Source organism: Oncorhynchus keta, chromosome 19 (assembly GCF_023373465.1).
Source record: "Oncorhynchus keta strain PuntledgeMale-10-30-2019 chromosome 19, Oket_V2, whole genome shotgun sequence".
NCBI lineage: Eukaryota > Metazoa > Chordata > Actinopteri > Salmoniformes > Salmonidae > Oncorhynchus > Oncorhynchus keta.
Genome location: NC_068439.1, coordinates 3,807,716 through 3,827,380, shown reverse-complemented (window position 1 = coordinate 3,827,380; position 19,665 = coordinate 3,807,716). Strand labels below are relative to the sequence as shown.

At 46.4% G+C, this 19,665-nt stretch overlaps 1 protein-coding gene across 1 annotated transcript in view; it reads left to right on the top strand.

Moving 5' to 3' along the window:
- Nucleotides 1-19,665, top strand: part of LOC118378371 (CUB and sushi domain-containing protein 1-like) — a 926,375-nt gene that overhangs the window by 684,985 nt on the left and 221,725 nt on the right. The window contains 3 exon segments of the mRNA XM_052471760.1: nucleotides 2,272-2,417; nucleotides 6,032-6,112; nucleotides 6,985-7,098. Coding sequence (XP_052327720.1) covers nucleotides 2,272-2,417; nucleotides 6,032-6,112; nucleotides 6,985-7,098 — 341 coding nt within the window.

Here is a 19,665-nt window from a genome sequence, read left to right as displayed (position 1 = left end):
TTACCCTGTTACCATGTTACCCTGTTACCCTGTTACCCTGTTACCCTGCTACCATGTTACCCTGTTACCATGTTACCATGTTACCCTGTTACCATGTTACCATGTTACCATGTTACCCTGTTACCATGTTACCCTGCTATCATGTTACCATGTTACCCTGTTACCCTGTTACCATGTTACCATGTTACCCTGTTACCATGTTACCCTGTTACCATGTTACCCTGTTACCATGTTACCATGTTACCATGTTACCCTGTTACGATGTGACCCTGTTACCCTGTTACCATGTTACCATGTTACCATGTTACCCTGCTACCATGTTACCCTGTTACCCTGTTACCATGTTACCATGTTACCCTGTTACCCTGCTACCATGTTACCCTGTTACCCTGTTACCATGTTACCCTGTTACCATGTTACCATGTTACCCTGTTACCATGTTACCCTGTTACCCTGTTACCATGTTACCCTGTTACCCTGTTACCATGTTACCCTGTACCATGTTACCCTGTTACCATGTTACCCTGTTACCATGTTACCCTGTTACCCTGCTACCATGTTACCCTGTTACCCTGCTACCATGTTACCCTGTTACCATGTTACCCTGTTACCATGTTACCCTGTTACCCTGCTACCATGTTACCATGTTACCCTGTTACCATGTTACCATGTTACCATGTTACCCTGCTACCATGTTACCATGTTACCCTGTTACCATGTTACCATGTTACCCTGTTACCCTGTTACCATGTTACCCTGTTACCATGTTACCCTGTTACCATGTTACCCTGCTATCATGTTACCATGTTACCCTGTTACCCTGTTACCATGTTACCATGTTACCCTGTTACCATGTTACCCTGTTACCATGTTACCCTGTTACCCTGTTACCCTGTTACCATGTTACCATGTTACCCTGTTACGATGTGACCCTGTTACCCTGTTACCATGTTACCCTGTTACCCTGTTACCCTGTTACCATGTTACCATGTTACCATGTTACCATGTTACCCTGTTACCATGTTACCCTGTTACCCTGCTACCCTGTTACCATGTTACCCTGTTACCATGTTACCCTGTTACCCTGCTACCATGTTACCCTGTTACCATGTTACCCTGTTACCATGTTACCCTGTTACCATGTTACCCTGCTATCATGTTACCATGTTACCCTGTTACCCTGTTACCATGTTACCATGTTACCCTGTTACCATGTTACCCTGTTACCATGTTACCCTGTTACCCTGTTACCATGTTACCATGTTACCATGTTACCCTGTTACGATGTGACCCTGTTACCCTGTTACCATGTTACCCTGTTACCATGTTACCATGTTACCATGTTACCCTGCTACCATGTTACCCTGTTACCCTGTTACCATGTTACCCTGTACCATGTTACCATGTTACCCTGTTACCCTGCTACCATGTTACCATGTTACCCTGTTACCATGTTACCATGTTACCCTGTTACCATGTTACCCTGTTACCCTGTTACCCTGTTACCATGTTACCCTGTTACCCTGTTACCATGTTACCCTGTACCATGTTACCCTGTTACCATGTTACCCTGTTACCATGTTACCATGTTACCATGTTACCCTGTTACCATGTTACCATGTTACCATGTTACCCTGTTACCATGTTACCATGTTACTGACTTAAGATGTGATTGTCAACTCTGTTATGGTCTCCCCTACTTTATAACTGTTAATAGTATTTTTTATTTGACTTTGATTGTAAAACATGTTTTTTTTAATACAGTTGAACATGTGCTCTTTATAGCAGAGTGTTACAATTAGGTGAAAAATCAACCATTTTTCTTGACCAAGTTCTCAAAAGAAACCCAATCGGTGGACCAACCGTCACATCTCAACCAGTTACTGTTCCAGTGTCTGCCGCTGAGCGACCGATGCGTCCCAAAATGGCACCCTCACATGGTGCACTACTTTAGACCAGGGCCCATAGGGTAGTAGTGCACTATGTAGGGGATAGGGTGCTATTTGGGACTAACCCTGTGAATTAGCTATCTTTCGCCTGGTGTAATCTTGGACGGACACACACACACACACACACACACACACACACACACACACACACACACACACACACACACACACACACACACACACACACACACACACACACACACACACACACTGACAGCTAAAGGTATTAGAGCTGAATGGCTGACGAGGCATCTGGTCGTCTGCTATACCACGCCACCAAAGACCCCTTTTAAACTCTGACCCCTCACCTGTCACCCTTCAGGGACGGCCCCCAGGAGACGGCCAGGAAGCTAGGCGTGTTTACGGATGGTGAGCCCAACGAACCCGCAAGCAGCACGTCCAATCAGATCCTAGTTCGTTTCCGTAGCAACACTGAGAAAGGTGGATTGTTCCGAATCAACTATCAAGGTATGTAGAGTATCTCTCTCACTCTCTGTCACTCATTTCAATTTTATTTGAAGGGCTTTATTGGAATGTGACACATTTGTTAACATTGCCAAAGCAAGTGAAGTAGATTATTCTTTATTTATTTTATTTAACCTTTATTTAACCAGGTAGGTCAGTTGAGAACACCTTTATTTAACCAGGTAGGGCCAGTTGAGAACACCTTTATTTAACCAGGTAGGTCAGTTGAGAACACCTTTATTTAACACCTTTATTTAACCAGGTAGGTAGGCCAGTTGAGAACACCTTTATTTAACCAGGTCAGAGAACACCTTTATTTAACCTAGTTGAGAACACCTTTATTTAACCAGGTAGGTCAGTTGAGAACACCTTTATTTAACCAGGTAGGCTAGTTGAGAACACCTTTATTTAACCAGGTAGGCTAGTTGAGAACACCTTTATTTAACCAGGTAGGGCCAGTTGAGAACACCTTTATTTAACCAGGTAGGGCCAGTTGAGAACACCTTTATTTAACCAGGTAGGCCAGTTGAGAACACCTTTATTTAACCAGGTAGGCCAGTTGAGAACAAGTTCTTATTTACAACTGCGACTTGGCCAAGATGAAGCAAAGCAGTTTGCCACATAAAACAACACAGAGTTACACATGGAGTAAACAAACATACAGTCAATAATACAGTAGAACAAAAAGAAAGTCTATAAAACAGTGTGTGCAAATGGCGTGAGGAGGTAGGCAATAAATAGGCTGTAGTAAGGAAGTAATTACAATTTAGCAGATTAACACTGGAATGATGAGCAGGTGATGATGTGCAAGTAGAAATACTGGTGTGCAAAAGAGCAGAAAGTAAATAAAAACAATATGGGCTATGAGGTAGGTAGATTGGGTGGGCGATTTACAGATGGGCTATCAAATCAAATCAAATAAAATGTATTTATATAGCCCTTCGTACATCAGCTGATATCTCAAAGTGCTGTACAGAAACCCAGCCTAAAACCCCAAACAGCAAGCAATGCAGGTGTAGAAGCACGGTGGCTAGGAAAAATTCCCTAGAAAGGCCAAAACCTAGGAAGAAACCTAGAGAGGAACCAGGCTATGAGGGGTGGCCAGTCCTCTTCTGGCTGTGCCGGGTGGAGATTATAACAGAACATGGCCAAGATGTTAAAATGTTCATAAATGACCAGCATGGTCGAATAATAATAAGGCAGAACAGTTGAAACTGGAGCAGCAGCACGGCCAGGTGGACTGGGGACAGCAAGGAGTCATCATGTCAGGTAGTCCTGAGGCATGGTCTTAGGGCTCAGGTCAGTTGAAACTGGAGCTATGAGGTAGGTAGTGATGGAAATATAAGTCTCCAGCTTCAGCGATTTTTGCTATTTGTTCCAGTCATTGGCAGCAGAGAACTGGAAGGAAAGGCGGCCAAAGGGGGTGTTGGATTGCTAGAGAGCGTGCTACGGGTTGGTGTTGTTATCATGACCAGTGAGCTGAGATAAGGCGGAGCTTTACCTAGCATAGATTTATACATAACCTGAAGCCAGTGGGTTTGGAGACGAATATGTAGCGAGGACCAGCCAACGAGAGCATACAGGTTGCAGTGGTGGGTAGTATATGAGGCTTTGGTGACAAAACGGACGGCACTGTGATAGACTATATCTAGTTTGCTGTGTAGAGTATTGGAAGCTATTTTGTAAATGACATTGCCGAAGTCAAGGATTGGTAGGACAGTCAGTTTTACGAGGGTATGATTGGCAGCATGAGTGAAGGATGCTTTGTTGTGAAATAGGAAGCCGATTCTAGATTTAATTTTAGGATTGGGGATGTTTAATATCTGGAAGGAGAGTTTAAAGTCTAGCCAGACACCTAGGTACTTGTAGTTGTCCACATATTCTAAGTCAGAACTGCCCAGAGTAGTGATGCAAGTCGGGAGGGCAGGTGCGAGCAGTGAACAGGTTGAAAAGCATGCATTTGGTTTTACTAGCGTTTAAGAGCAGTTGGAGGCCACGGAAAGAGTGTTGTATGGCATTGAAGCTCGTTTGGAGGTTCATTTAACAATGAAGGGCCAGAAGTATACAGAATGGTGTCGTCTGCGTAGAGGTGGATCAGAGACTCACCAGCAGCAAGAGCGTCATCATTGATATATACAGAGAAAAGAGTCGGCCCGAGAATTGAACCCTGTGGTACCCCCATAAAGACTACCAGAGGCCCGGACAACAGGCCCTCCAATTTGACACACAGACCTCTGTCTGAGAAGTAGTTGGTGAACCAGGTGAGGCAGTCATTTGAGAAACCAAGGCTGTTGAGTCTACCGATAAGAATATGGGTATTGACAGAGTCGAAAGCCTTGGCCAGGTTGATGAAGACGGCTGCACAGTACTGTCTTTTATCGATGGCAGTTATGATATCGTTTAGTACCTTGAGCATGGCTAAGGTGCACCCATGACCAGCTCGGAAACCAGATTGCATAGCGGAAAAGTTTCGTTGCGATTCAAAATGGTCAGTGATCTGTTTATTAACATGGCTTTCGAAGACTTTAGACAGGCAGGGCAGGATGGATATAGGTCTGTAACAGTTTGGGTCTAGAGTGTCACCCCCTTTGTAGAGGGGGATGACCGCGGCAGCTTTACAATCTTTAGGGGTCTCGGACAATACGAAAGAGAGATTGAACAGGCTGGTAATAGGGGTTGCGGATCATTTTAGAAAGAGAGGGTCCAGACTGTCTAGCCCAGCTGATTTGTACGGGTCCAGGTTTTGCAACTATTTCAGAACATCTGCTATCTGGATTTGGGTGAAGGGAAATCTGGGGAGGCTCGGGCGAGTTGCTGCGGGGGGTGCAGAGCTGTTGGCCGGGGTTGGGGTAGCCAGGAGGAAAGCCGTAGAGAAATGCTCATTGAAATTCTCAATTATCGTGGATTTATCGGTGGTGACAGTGTTACCTAGCCTCAGTGCAGTTGGCAGCTTGGAGGAGGTGCTCTTATTCTCCATGGACTTTACAAAAAAGTTTGAAAAAGCTGGCCTTTGCTTTCCAGACTGACTGTGTGTATTGGTTCCTGACTTCCCTGAACAGTTGCATATCGCGGGGGCTATTCGATGCTATTGCAGTCCGCCACAGGATGTTTTTGTGCTGGTCGAGGGCAGTCAGGTCTGGAGTGAACCAAGGGCTATATCTGTTCTTAGTTCTACATTTTTTGAAAGGAGAATGCATATTTAAGATGTTGAGGAAATTACTTTTAAAGAGCGACCAGGCATCCTCTACTGACGGGATGAGGTCAATATCCTTCCAGGATTCCCGGGCCAGGGCGATTAGAAAGGCCTGCTCACTGATGTGTTTTAGGGAACGTTTGAGAGTGATGAGGGGTGGTCGTTTGACCGTGGACCCATAGCGGATGCAGGCAATGAGGCAGTATTTGGATCACTGAGATCTTGATTGAAAACAGCAAAGGTTTATTTCGAGGGCAAGTTGGTCAGGATAAAATACATTAAAAAAACATTTCACTCACAAAATTAAGACATTTCAAATGTCATAGTAAGTGTTGTAATTAAGTCCCAAAGGGAATTTAAATTATCATAAATATGGGTTGTATTTACAATAGTGTTTGTTCTTTGTCTCTCTCTGTCTCTCTAGCATACACACTCCAGTTCTGCCTGCCTCCCCCTATTATACCCAATGCTGACATCTTAATGGCCAGCAAGGAATTTAAAATTGGTAAGTCAACATGCATACACACACACACACACACACACACACACACACACACACACACACACACACACACACACACACACACACACACACACACACACACACACACACACACACACACACACAGCGTTGAGGAGAAGCGGCTCCTCCATAGCAAGGACTACACATTCAATTGAGCCATGGCTGATTCACTGCCAAACTACAGTACTCAGAGGGCCATGGGTGAACAGGAAATTAATAATGTTGACCCAAACAGAGCAAGAGGAGATTATGTTGCATTTGAAATGATAGATCACATTTAGGCTGCATCCCAAATGAAACTATATTCCCTATATAGTGCACTACTTTAGACCAGAGCCCTATAGAACCCTATTCCCTATATAGTACACTACTTTAGACCAGAGACTTATAGAACCCTATTCCCTATATACTACTTTAGACCAGAGACTTATAGAACCCTATTCCCTATATAGTGCACTACTTTAGACCAGAGCTACTTTAGACCAGAGCCCTATAGAACCCTATTCCCTATATAGTGCACTACTTTAGACCAGAGCCCTATAGAACCCTATTCCCTATATAGTGCACTACTTTAGACCAGAGCCCTATAGAACCCTATTCCCTATATAGTACACTACTTTAGACTAGAGCCCTATGTAGACATTGAGAGAGACAGATACACAATGGTCTCACATTATGGATTTGGGATGTTTCTCCTTTTCAGTTTGTGTGGATGAAATAATGAAGAAAAATGCACAGTACTTACTCTCTCTATTGCCCGCCCCTATCCTCCCCCCCCCCCCCCTCCCTCCCTCCCTCTCCCTCCCTCCCTCCCTCCCTCCCTCCCTCCCTCCCTCCCTCCCTCCCTCCTCCAGGTGATATAGTACGTTACAGGTGTCTACCAGGGTACCAGTTGAGTGGGAACAACATTCTGACCTGTCGTCTGGGGACTCACCTGGAGTTTCAGGGACCTCCTCCCTCCTGTGAAGGTAAGAGGACTTTTCCTGATTAACAAGATCAATTAACAAGATTACATGGACAGGGGTGACCTGATTCTAGATCAATTAACAAGATTACCTGGACAGGGGTGACCTGATTCTAAATCAATTAACAAGAAAACCTTGACAGGGGTTACCTGATTCTAAATCAATTAATAAGATTACCTGGACAGGGGTGACCTGAATCTAGATCAATTAACAAGATTCAAGGGATCTGATTTATCAAGATTACCTTGACTGATTCTGATCAATTAACAAGATTACATGGGGGTGACCTGATTCTAGATCAATTAACAAGATTACCTGGACAGGGGTGACCTGATTCTAAATCAATTAACAAGAAAACCTTGACAGGGGTTACCTGATTCTAAATCAATTAATAAGATTACCTGGACAGGGGTGACCTGAATCTAGATCAATTAACAAGATTACCTGGACAGGGGTGACCTGATTCTAGATCAATTAACAAGATTACCTGGACAGGGGTGACCTGATTCTAGATCAATTAACAAGAATACCTTGACAGGGGTTACCTGATTCTAGATCAATTAACAAGATTACCTGGACAGGGGTGACCTGAATCTAGATCAATTAACAAGATTACCTGGACAGGGGTGACCTGAATCTAGATCAATTAACAAGATTACCTGGACAGGGGTGACCTGATTCTAGATCAATTAACAAGATTACCTGGACAGGGGTGACCTGATTCTAGATCTATTAAGAAGATTCCCTGGAAAGGGGAACCTGATTCTAGATCAATTAAGAAGATTACCTGGACAGGGGTGACCTGATTCTAGATCAATTAACAAGATTACCTGGACAGGAGTGACCTGATTCTAGATCAATTAACAAGATTACCTGGACAGGAGTGACCTGATTCTAGATCAATTAACAAGATTACCTGGACAGGGGTGACCTGATCCTAGATCAATTAACAAGATTACCTGGACAGGGGTGACCTGATTCTAGATCAATTAACAAGCTACCTGGACAGGGGTGACCTGATTCTAGATCAATTAACAAGATTACCTGGACAGGGGTGACCTGATCCTAGATCAGCCCCTTCACTTCAAGGCGTTTTTACATCACTACATATATTTTTCTCCAGAAGACACATATTGTCATAGTTCATCAACATAATATTTGTTTCCCCATCAACATAGGTCATAATTCCTGCATTTTAACTGCAAATAAATATTTCATTGATTTACATGGAACATTTGGATGGAAGATCTCACTGTGCAGGTGGATCAAAGAGCCCCAATCCATCACACCTGACCCCGTCTTATACTGTCTCATAAAAACCTTACAACGCTCTCTCTCTCTCTCTCTCTCTCTCTCTCTCTCTCTCTCTCTCTCTCTCTCTCTCTCTCTCTCTCTCTCTCTCTCTCTCTCTCTCTCTCTCTCTCTCTCTCTCTCTCTCTCTCTCTCTCTCTCTCTCTCTCTCTCTCTCTCTCTCTGTCTCTCTCTCTCTCTCTCTCTCTCTCTCTCTCTCTCTCTCTCTCTCTCTCTCTCTCTCTGTCTCTCTCTGTCTCTCTCTGTCTCTCTCTGTCTCTCTCTCTCTGTCTCTCTCTCTCTCTGTCTCTCTGTCTCTCTCTCTCTGTCTCTCTCTCTGTCTGTCTCTCTCTCTCTCTCTCTGTCTCTCTCTCTGTCTCTCTCTCTCTCTCTCTCTCTCTCTCTCTCTCTCTCTCTGTCTCTCTCTGTCTCTCTCTCTCTCTCTCTCTCTCTCTCTCTCTGTCTCTCTCTCTCTCTGTCTCTCTCTCTCTCTCTCTCTCTCTCTCTCTCTCTCTCTCTCTCTCTCTCTCTCTCTCTCTCTCTGTCTCTCTCTCTCTCTCTCTCTGTCTCTCTCTCTGTCTCTCTCTCTCTCTGTCTCTCTCTCTCTCTCTCTGTGTCTCTCTCTGTCTCTCTCTCTCTCTCTCTCTCTCTCTCTCTCTCTCTCTCTCTCTCTCTCTCTCTCTCTCTCTCTCTCTCTCTCTCTCTCTCTCTCTCTCTCTCTCTCTCTCTCTCTCTCTCTCTCTCTCTCTGTGCTCTGTGCTGTGCTGTTGTGTCCCAGGAGACTGTTGAGTTGTCATACACGCCGTAAAGTCAACCTCCCCAAGGACCCGATGATAGCCTTGTTCCTACAATACTAAGGTGTGATAATGGGGAGAATGCTTCCTCAGGGACCCACTCAGTGGCTCAATGACAGACACTATTCTCTCTCTCCGTCTCTCGGCAGACACTGATCTCTCTCTCTTTCTCACTATATACAGTGCATTCGGAAAGTACTCAGACCTCTTGACTTTTTCCATGTTGGCACATTTATAAAAAGTTTAAAATATAACTACCTAATTTACGTAAGTATTCAGATTCTTTGCTGGACATGATTTGGAAAGGGCACACACCTGTCTGTATAAGGTCCCACAGTCGACAGTACATGGTAGAGCAAAAACCAAGCCATGAGGTCGAAGGAATTGTCCGTAGAGCTCAGAGCCAGGATTGTGTCGAGGCACAGATGTGGGGAAGGGTACCAAAATATTTCTTCAGCATCGAAGGTCCCCAAGAACACAGCGGCCTCCATCATTATTAAATGGAAGCCACCAATACTCTTCATAGAGCTGGCCTCCTGGCCAAACTGACCAATAAGGGTAGAAGGGCCTTGGTCAGGGAGGTGAAGAACCCGATGATCACTGACAGAGCTCCAGAGTTCCTCTGTGGAGATGGGAGAACATTCCAGAAGGACAACCATCTCTGCAGCACTCCATCATTCTTAAACGCTAATGCATGCTTTCAACCGTTCGCTGCCCGCACCTGTCCGACAAGCATCACCACCCTGGATGGTTCCCGACCCGATCGCTGCCCGCACCTGTCCGACAAGCATCACCACCCTGGATGGTTCCCGACCCGATCGCTGCCCGCACCTGTCCGACAAGCATCACCACCCTGGATGGTTCCCCGACCCGATCGCTGCCCGCACCTGTCCGACAAGCATCACCACCCTGGATGGTTCCCGACCCGATCGCTGCCCGCACCTGTCCGACAAGCATCACCTGGATGGTTCCCGACCCGATCGCTGCCCGCACCTGTCCGACAAGCATCACCACCCTGGATGGTTCCCGACCCGATCTCTGCAGCTGTACATAGTCCATCTGTAAATAGCCCATCCAATCTACCTCACCCCCATATTGTTTATATTGATGTACTTTTCTGCTCTTTTGCACACCAATATCTCTACCTGTACATGATCATCTGATCATTTATCACTCCAGTGTTAATCTGCTAAATTGTAATTATTCGCCTACCTCCTCATGCCTTTTGCACACAATGTATATAGACTCCCCTTTTTTTCTACTGTGTTATTGACTTGTTAATTGTTTACTCCATGTGTAACTCTGTGTTGTCTGTTCACACTGCTATGCTTTATCTTGGCCAGGTCGCAGTTGCAAATGAGAACTTGTTCTCAACTAGCCTACCTGGTTAAATAAAGGTGAAATAAAAAAATAAAAATTAAAAAAAATCTTAAATGGAAGAAGTTTGGAACCACCAAGACTCTTCCTAGAGCTTGACAGCACCTAAAGTATTCTCAAGCCATGAGAAACAAGATTCTGTGGTCTGATTAAACCAAGTTTGAACTCTTTGGCCTGAATGACAAGCGTCATGTCTGGAGGGAACCTGGCACCATCGATATGGTGAAGCATGGTGGTGGCAGCATCATGTCTGGAGGAAACCTGGCACCATTGATATGGTGAAGCATGGTGGTGGCAGCATCAAGGTGTGGGGCTGTTTTTCAGCGGCAGGGACTGGGAGACTAGTCAGGATCGAGGGAAACATGAACGGAGTGAAGTACAGAGAGATTATTGATGAAAACCTGCTCAGGATCTGACTGGGGCGAAGGTTCACCTTACAACAGGACAATGACCCTAAGCACACAGCCAAGACAATGCAAGAGTGGCTTCGGGACAAGTCTCTGAATATTCTTGAGTGGTCCAACCAGATCCCGGACTCATACACAGGAAAACTCGAGGCTGTAATCGCTGCCAAAGGTACTTCAACAAAGTACTGAGTAAAGGGTCTGAATACTTATGTAAATGTCATGTTTCCTTTTATAAATACTTTCCGGACTGTATCTCTTCTTTTCTCCCTCCCCTCACATCACCAGTAGGATTTCAGCTGGTATAAAAACCTCATGAAACATGGACATTCATTAAATTCATGTTAATCTGGAGAAAATGCAAATGCACTCAGCATGTGGGAATTAGGCATAAGAGAATGGATGGTGAGAGAAAGAAATAACGAGAGAGGGAGAGAGAGTGGGACAGAAACAGAGAGAGTGGGACAGAGAGAGTGGGACAGAAACAGAGAGAGTGGGACAGAAACTGAGAGAGTGGGACAGAAACTGAGAGAGTGGGACAGAAACAGAGAGAGTGGGACAGAAACAGAGAGAGTGGGACAGAAACTGAGAGAGTGGGACAGAAACTGAGAGAGTGGGACAGAGAGAGTGGGACAGAAACAGAGAGAGTGGGACAGAAACTGAGAGAGTGGGACAGAAACTGAGAGAGTGGGACAGAAACCGAGAGAGTGGGACAGAAACAGAGAGAGTGGGACAGAAACAGAGAGAGTGGGACAGAAACTGAGAGAGTGGGACAGAAACTGAGAGAGTGGGACAGAAACAGAGAGAGTGGGACAGAAACAGAGAGAGTGGGACAGAAACAGAGAGAGTGGGACAGAAACTGAGAGAGTGGGACAGAAACTGAGAGAGTGGGACAGAGAGAGTGGGACAGAAACTGAGAGAATGGGACAGAGAGAGTGGGACAGAAACAGAGAGAGTGGGACAGAGAGAGTGGGACAGAAACAGAGAGAGTGGGACAGAGAGAGTGGGACAGAAACAGAGAGAGTGGGACAGAAACTGAGAGATGGAGCAGAAAGACTGTCCGGCAAAAGGCTTGTGCCTCCTCACCCTTCATGTTGTCATTCATCTGGTCTGCTAATAGTTTCCCCTGTGGTGAAGGGAACCTTTATACCCAGGGCCAACAGTTCCAGTTGACACAGTCCACAACCTGTCACTCAGAGAGAGGTTTGGGAGAAGGAAGGAGAGAGAGAGAGAGAGGTGGGGGAGAGGGAAGGAGAGAGAGAGAGGTGGGGGAGAGGGAAGGAGAGAGAGAGAGGTGGGGAGGCAGGTTAGAGGCGGGCCGGAGAGATAGAAAGCTTTGACTATGTACAGACTCAGTGAGCATAGCCTTGCTATTGAGAAAGGCCGCCGTAAGCAGACATGGCTCTCAAGAGTAGACAGGCTATGTGCTCACTGCCCACAAAATTAGATGGATACTGAGCTGCACTTCCTAACCTCCTGCCAAATGTATGACCATATTAGAGACACATATTTCCCTCAGGTTACACAGATCCACAAAGAATTAGAAAACAAACACAATTTTGATAAACTCCCACATCTACTGGGTGAAATATCACAGTGTGCCATCACAGCAGCAAGATGTGTGACCTGTTGCCACAAGAAAAGTTAAACCAGTGAAGAACAAACACCATTGTAAATACAACCCATATTTATGCTTATTTATTTTCCCTTTTGTAGTTGAACTATTTGCACATAATATGACATTTGAAATGTCTTATTTTGGAGTTTCTGTGAGTGTAATGTTTACTGTTTAATTGTTTATTTCCACTTGTTTTTATCTATTTCAAACATATGTTTCCCAGCCAATAAAGCCCCTTCAATATAAATTGAAATTAAATTGGGAGATAGAGAGGATAGGAGGGAGAGAAGAGAGAGAAGTATGGGAGAATGTGAATGAAAGAGATTTTTCAATAAGAATCAGAGGAGCAAAGAGGCCCTAGAGGAAACAGTGAGTGAGGGAGGGAGGGAGGGAGGGAGGGAAGGAGGGAGGGAGGGGGGAGGGAGGGAGGGAGGGGGGAGGGAGGGAGGGAGGAAACAGTGAGGGAGGGAGGGAGGGAGGGAGGGAGGGAGGGAGGGAGGGAGGGAGGAAACAGGGGGAGGGAGGGAGGGAGGGAGGGAGGGAGGGGAGAGGGAGGGAGGGAGAGAGGGAGAGAGGGAGGGAGAGAGGGAGGGAGGGGGAGGTTTGGGAGGGAAGTGTGGGGGAGAGAGAGAGAGAGAGAGAGAGAGAGAGAGAGAGAGAGAGAGAGAGAGAGAGAGAGAGAGAGAGGGAGGAGGGAGGGAGGGAGGGAGGGAGGAAACAGTGAGTGAGAGGGAGGGAGGAAGGGAGGGAGGGAGGGAGGGAGGGAGGGAGGGAGGGAGGGAGGGAGGGAGGGAGGGAGCAAGAGAGAGAGAGAGAGAGAGAGAGAGAGAGAGAGAGGAGAGAGGAGAGACGGAGAGACGAGAGAGAGAGAGAGAGAGAGAGAGAGAGAGAGAGAGAGAGTTTAGAAAGCTGGAGAAGAAAGAAAGAGAAGTGCCAACTGAGCACAAGGATCAAGGGGAGGAGGGGAATCTGTCTAAGAGAAAGATAGTTTTTTTTTTCAAACCCCATTGGACGAGGTCAGAGGGGAGGGACCTCTGGCTTTCTCGTCCAATGGGTTTTGATAAGGAGGTGAGGAGAGAGGAGGCGAGGATTCGCAATTGAGATTCTCCCAGGGAGTTGGAGGGCAGTGAGGAGCTCATTGAAATGCAGGGGATATCCAAGCTGCAGCTGCAACTATCAAATCACTGCTTTGAGCCTTGACAACTGCACCACACACACACACATGGACACACGCACGTACATGCACACGCACACACTGAGGAGGCGCGCGCACACACTCACCCCATCATCCCACGTGTCTGGTTCCTAGATGTGATCTGCGTGGTGGTGGAATCACTGTTCTAATTCTGTAGTGAAGTTTCACTTAGCCAACTGCTTCCTCTCTCTCTCTCTCTCTCTCTCTCTCTCTCTCTCTCTCTCTCTCTCTGTCTCTCTCTCTGTCTCTCTCTGTCTCTCTCTGTCTCTCTCCCTCTCCCTCTCCCTCTCTCTCTCTCTCTCTCTCTCTCTCAGATTATTCAAAGTAACCACCCCTTGCCTTGATGAAAGCGTTGCACTCTCTATGCCAGTCTCTCAACCAGCTTCACCTGGAATGCTTTTCCAACAGTCTTGAAAGATGTCACATATGCTGAGCACTTTTTGGCTGCCTTTCCTTTCTGTCTGACTCTGTCCAACTCCTCCCAAACCATCTCAACTTGGTTGAGGTCGGGTGATTGTGGAGGCAGCACTCAATCACTCTCCTTCTTGGTCAATTTGCCCTTACACAGCCTGTAGGTGTGTTGGGTCATTGTCCTGTTGAAAGACAAATGATAGTCCCACTAAACGCAAACTGGATGGTATGTTGTATCACTGTGGAATGCTGTGGTCGTCATGCTGGTTAGTTGTGCCGTGAATTCTAAATAAATCACTGACAGTGTCACCAGCAAAGCACCCCCACACCATCACACCTCCTCCTCCATGCTTCATGTTAGGAACCACACATGCGGAGATCATCCCATTCACCTACTCTGCGTCTCACAAAGACCTCGGTTGGAACCAAAAGTCCCAGTCTGTGTAAACGTTCCTCAGGAGACAATCAGGAGATGTCCACTTGCTCCGGAGGAGGAGGTCCATGGGCTCCGGAGGAGGAGGTCCATGGGCTCCGGAGGAGGAGGTCCATGGGCTCTGGAGGAGGAGGTCCATGGGCTCTGGAGGAGGGGGTCCATGGGCTCTGGAGGAGGAGGTCCATGGGCTCTGGAGGAGGAGGTCCATGGGCTCTGGAGGAGGAGGTCCATGGGCTCTGGAGGAGGAGGTCCATGGGCTCTGGAGGAGGAGGTCCATGGGCTCCGGAGGAGGAGGTCCATGTGCTCTGGAGGAGGGGGTCCATGGGCTCTGGAGGAGGAGGTCCATGGGCTCTGGAGGAGGAGGTCCATGGGCTCTGGAGGAGGAGGTCCATGGGCTCCGGAGGAGGAGGTCCATGGGCTCCGGAGGAGGAGGTCCATGGGCTCTGGAGGAGGAGGTCCATGGGCTCCGGAGGAGGAGGTCCATGGGCTCCGGAGGAGGAGGTCCATGGGCTCCGGAGGAGGAGGTCCATGGGCTCCGGAGGAGGAGGTCCATGGGCTCCGGAGGAGGAGGTCCATGGGCAGCACCCGGGCTTTTATTACCTCCGATAATCCGTGAAGGGTCGAAAAGGGACTCCAAGTTCCAGTTCTCGTGCAAAAAAAATGATGAAGGTTTTGACGCAGCCGAAGTAGCTTCCGGACACCGGAGAATCGAACACCTTCCTTACCTCCGCCATGAAATCCTCCAGACTAAGGCAAAAGGTGTATTGTTTCTCCCATACCCTTTTCTCAAAAGTTTACAAGTTTATTGACTTTCAAAGCAGAATGACTTTTCCTCAACTGTACTGTATGATATATCATATTTATTTTATCCAATGTAAAAAACACTATTTCAATTGTTACTACATAAGACCAGATCGAGCCGGTCGGTCGCAAATATTGTTTGCAAGTCTCAAATTTTTTTTATCTTAAGGATCCGCCCCTTTTTTTCTCTCAAATTTTCACCTAAAATGACATACCCAAATCTAACTGCCTGTAGCTCAGGCCCTGAAGCAAGGATATGCATATTCTTGGTACCATTTGAAAGGAAATACTTTGAAGTTTGTGGAAATGTGAAAGGAATGTAGGAGAATATAACACAATATATCTGGTAAAAGATAATACAAAGAAAAAAAATCAACTGTTCTTTTGCATCTATGAACTGCAAGAGAAAAGCCATAATGTATTATTCCAGCCCAGGTGCACTTTAGATTTAGACCGATCCAATGAACCATTGCATTTCTGTTTCAAAATGATGTATCAAGACTGCCCAAATGTGTCTAATCTGTTTATTAATAACTTTATGTTCAAATTTGTGCACTCCTCAAACAATAGCGATGGTAGTATTTCACTGTAATAGCTACTGTAAACTGGACAGTGCAGTTTAACAAGAATTGAAAGCCACATGCTAAAGCCACATTAGCCTAGTTAGCTCAACCTCATGCTAAAGCCACATGCTAAAGCCACATTAGCCTAGTTAGCTCATCCTCATGCTAAAGCCACATTAGCCGAGTTAGCTCAACCGCATGCTAAAGCCACATGCTAAAGCCACATACTAAAGCCACATGCTAAAGCCACATTAGCCTAGTTAGCTCAACCTCATGCTAAAGCCACATGCTAAAGCCACATTAGCCTAGTTAGCTCAACCTCATGCTAAAGCCACATGCTAAAGCCACATTAGCCTAGTTAGCTCAACCTCATGCTAAAGCCACATGCTAAAGCCACATTAGCCTAGTTAGCTCAACCTCATGCTAAAGCCACATGCTAAATCCACATTAGCCTAGTTAGCTCAACCTCATGCTAAAGCCACATTAGCCGAGTTAGCTCAACCGCATGCTAAAGCCACATGCTAAAGCCACATACTAAAGCCACATGCTAAAGCCACATTAGCCTAGTTAGCTCAACCTCATGCTAAAGCCACATGCTAAAGCCACATTAGCCTAGTTAGCTCAACCTCATGCTAAAGCCACATGCTAAAGCCACATTAGCCTAGTTAGCTCAACCTCATGCTAAAGCCACATGCTAAAGCCACATTAGCCTAGTTAGCTCAACCTCATGCTAAAGCCACATGCTAAATCCACATTAGCCTAGTTAGCTCAACCTCATGCTAAAGCCACATTAGCCGAGTTAGCTCAACCGCATGCTAAAGCCACATGCTAAAGCCACATACTAAAGCCACATGCTAAAGCCACATTAGCCTAGTTAGCTCAACCTCATGCTAAAGCCACATGCTAAAGCCACATTAGCCTAGTTAGCTCAACCTCATGCTAAAGCCACATGCTAAAGCCACATTAGCCTAGTTAGCCCAACCTCATGCTAAAGCCACATGCTAAAGCCACATTAGCCTAGTTAGCTCAACCTCATGCTAAAGCCACATGCTAAAGCCACATTAGCCTAGTTAGCTCAACCTCATGCTAAAGCCACATGCTAAAGCCACATTAGCCTAGTTAGCTCAACCGCATGCTAAAGCCACATGCTAAAGTCACATTAGCCTAGTTAGCTCAACCTCATGCTAAAGCCACATGCTAAAGCCACATGCTAAAGCCACATTAGCCTAGTTAGCTCAACCGCATGCTAAAGCCACATGCTAAAGCCACATTAGCCTAGTTAGCTCAACCGCATGCTAAAGCCACATGCTAAAGCCACATTAGCCTAGTTAGCTCAACCGCATGCTAAAGCCACATGCTAAAGCCACATGCTAAAGCCACATTAGCCTAGTTAGCTCAACCGTCCCGTGGATGGGACATCGATCCCGAAGACGATTTATTAAAGCGACCAGTGTTCCATGACTATGTATATAGGCCAGCAGCCTCTAAGGTTCAGTGCAGGATACTAGACGGAGGCTGGCTAGATACAGCCCCCCCCCCCAAATACTTATAGAGTACTTTAAAGTATTTTTTACTTAAGTACTTTCCACCACTGCTGTTGAACAGTCTGATGGCCTGGGGATGAAAGCTGTTTTTCTCTCAGTCAGTACTTTACACCACTGCGAGTGGTGACTGCTAGTGGTGACTGCTAGTGGTGACTGCTAGTGATGACTGCTAGTGGTGACTGCTAGTGGTGACTGCTGGTGGTGACTGCTAGTGATGACTGCTAGTGGTGACTGATAGTGGTGACTGATAGTGGTGACTGCTAGTGGTGACTGCTAGTGGTGACTGCTAGTGGTGACTGCTAGTGACCTTCTAGATGGTAGTTGGGTGAACAGGTGACCTTCTTAGATGGTCGTTGGGTGAACAGGTGACCTTCTAGATGGTAGTTGGGTGAACAGGTGACCTTCTAGATGGTAGTTGGATAAACAGGTGACCTTCTAGATGGTAGTTGGGTGAACAGGGGACCTTCTAGATGGTAGTTGGGTGAACATGTGACCTTCTAGATGGTAGTTGGGTGAACATGTGACCTTCTAGGTGGTAGTTGGGTGAACAGGTCACCTTCTAGATAGTAGTTGGATGAACAGGTGACCTTCTAGATCGTAGTTGGGTGAACAGGTGACCTTCTTAGATGGTAGTTGGGTGAACAGGTGACCTTCTAGATGGTAGTTGGGTGAACATGTGACCTTCTAGGTGGTAGTTGGGTGAACAGGTCACCTTCTAGATAGTAGTTGGATGAACAGGTGACCTTCTAGATGGTAGTTGGATGAACAGGTGACCTTCTAGATGGTAGTTGGGTGAACATGTGACCTTCTAGATGGTAGTTGGGTGAGCAGGTCACCTTCTAGATGGTAGTTGGATAAACAGGTGACCTTCTAGATGGTAGTTGGGTGAACAGGTGACCTTCTTAGATGGTCGTTGGGTGAACAGGTGACCTTCTAGATGGTAGTTGGGTGAACAGGTGACCTTCTAGATGGTAGTTGGATAAACAGGTGACCTTCTAGATGGTAGTTGGGTGAACAGGGGACCTTCTAGATGGTAGTTGGGTGAACATGTGACCTTCTAGATGGTAGTTGGGTGAACATGTGACCTTCTAGATGGTAGTTGGGTGAACAGGGGACCGTACAACCCTCTGGAGAGCCCTGCTGTACAAGGAGGTAATACAGCCTGACAGGAAGCTATCATCTGTAGAAGTTGTTGAGGGTCTTAGGGGTCAAAGCCACATTTCTTCAGCCTCACCACACTGTCTGTGTGAATGGCCCATTTCAGGTTGTCAGTGGCCCATCAAAGAACTTGAAGCTATTCACCTTCTCCACTGCGGTCCTGCCGCTGTGATTGGCTCTCTTCCGTCTCCTTGATGTCCACGATCAGCTCCTTTGTTTTGTTTATGTTTATGTTGAGGTTATTTTCTTGGCACAACGCCGCCAGGGCCCTCACTTTCTCTTTCTCTCTGTAGGCCGTCTCGTCATTGTTGGTAATCACTGTTGTGTCATCAGCAAACTTGATGATTGAGTTGGAGATGTGTGGGACCAAGCGTTCATGGGTGAACAGGGAGTACGGGAGAGGGCCAGGCACGCACTCTTGTGGGGCCCCCGTGTTCAGGATCAGCGTAGCAGAGGTGCTGTTGCCCACCTTCACCACCTGGGGGCGGCCCGTCGGGAAGTCCAGAACTCAGACCCAGGGCCCTGAGCTTAGTTATGAGCATTCTTAGAAAGGTCCCTTGTCCAGGTGTGATAAGGCAGTGTTCAGTGTGATGGCGGTATGCAAACTGAAGTGGGTCTAGGGTGACAGGTAAGGTAGAGGTGATATGATCCTTAACTAGCCTCTCGAAGCACTTCATGATGACAAAAATAAAAACAAACTGACCAAAACAAAACTGGACCGGCACAGACCTAAAAAACAAAAGTACTATAATTTCATAGTTTCCAGGTGTTTTACGGATAGTGATTTAGTTCAGTTACCTTTCTTTGGGAACAGGAACAATACAGTATATCTTCAAATAATTGGGGACAACAGACAGGCATAGGGAGAGATTGAATATGCTTTGAGGACACTGGTCTGGACCGGCAGCCTTGCTAGGGTTAACCCGTAAGAGTCTAAACCCTGAAGGGGGGGAGACAGTCGATTTTTCTCCAAATGGTTCTT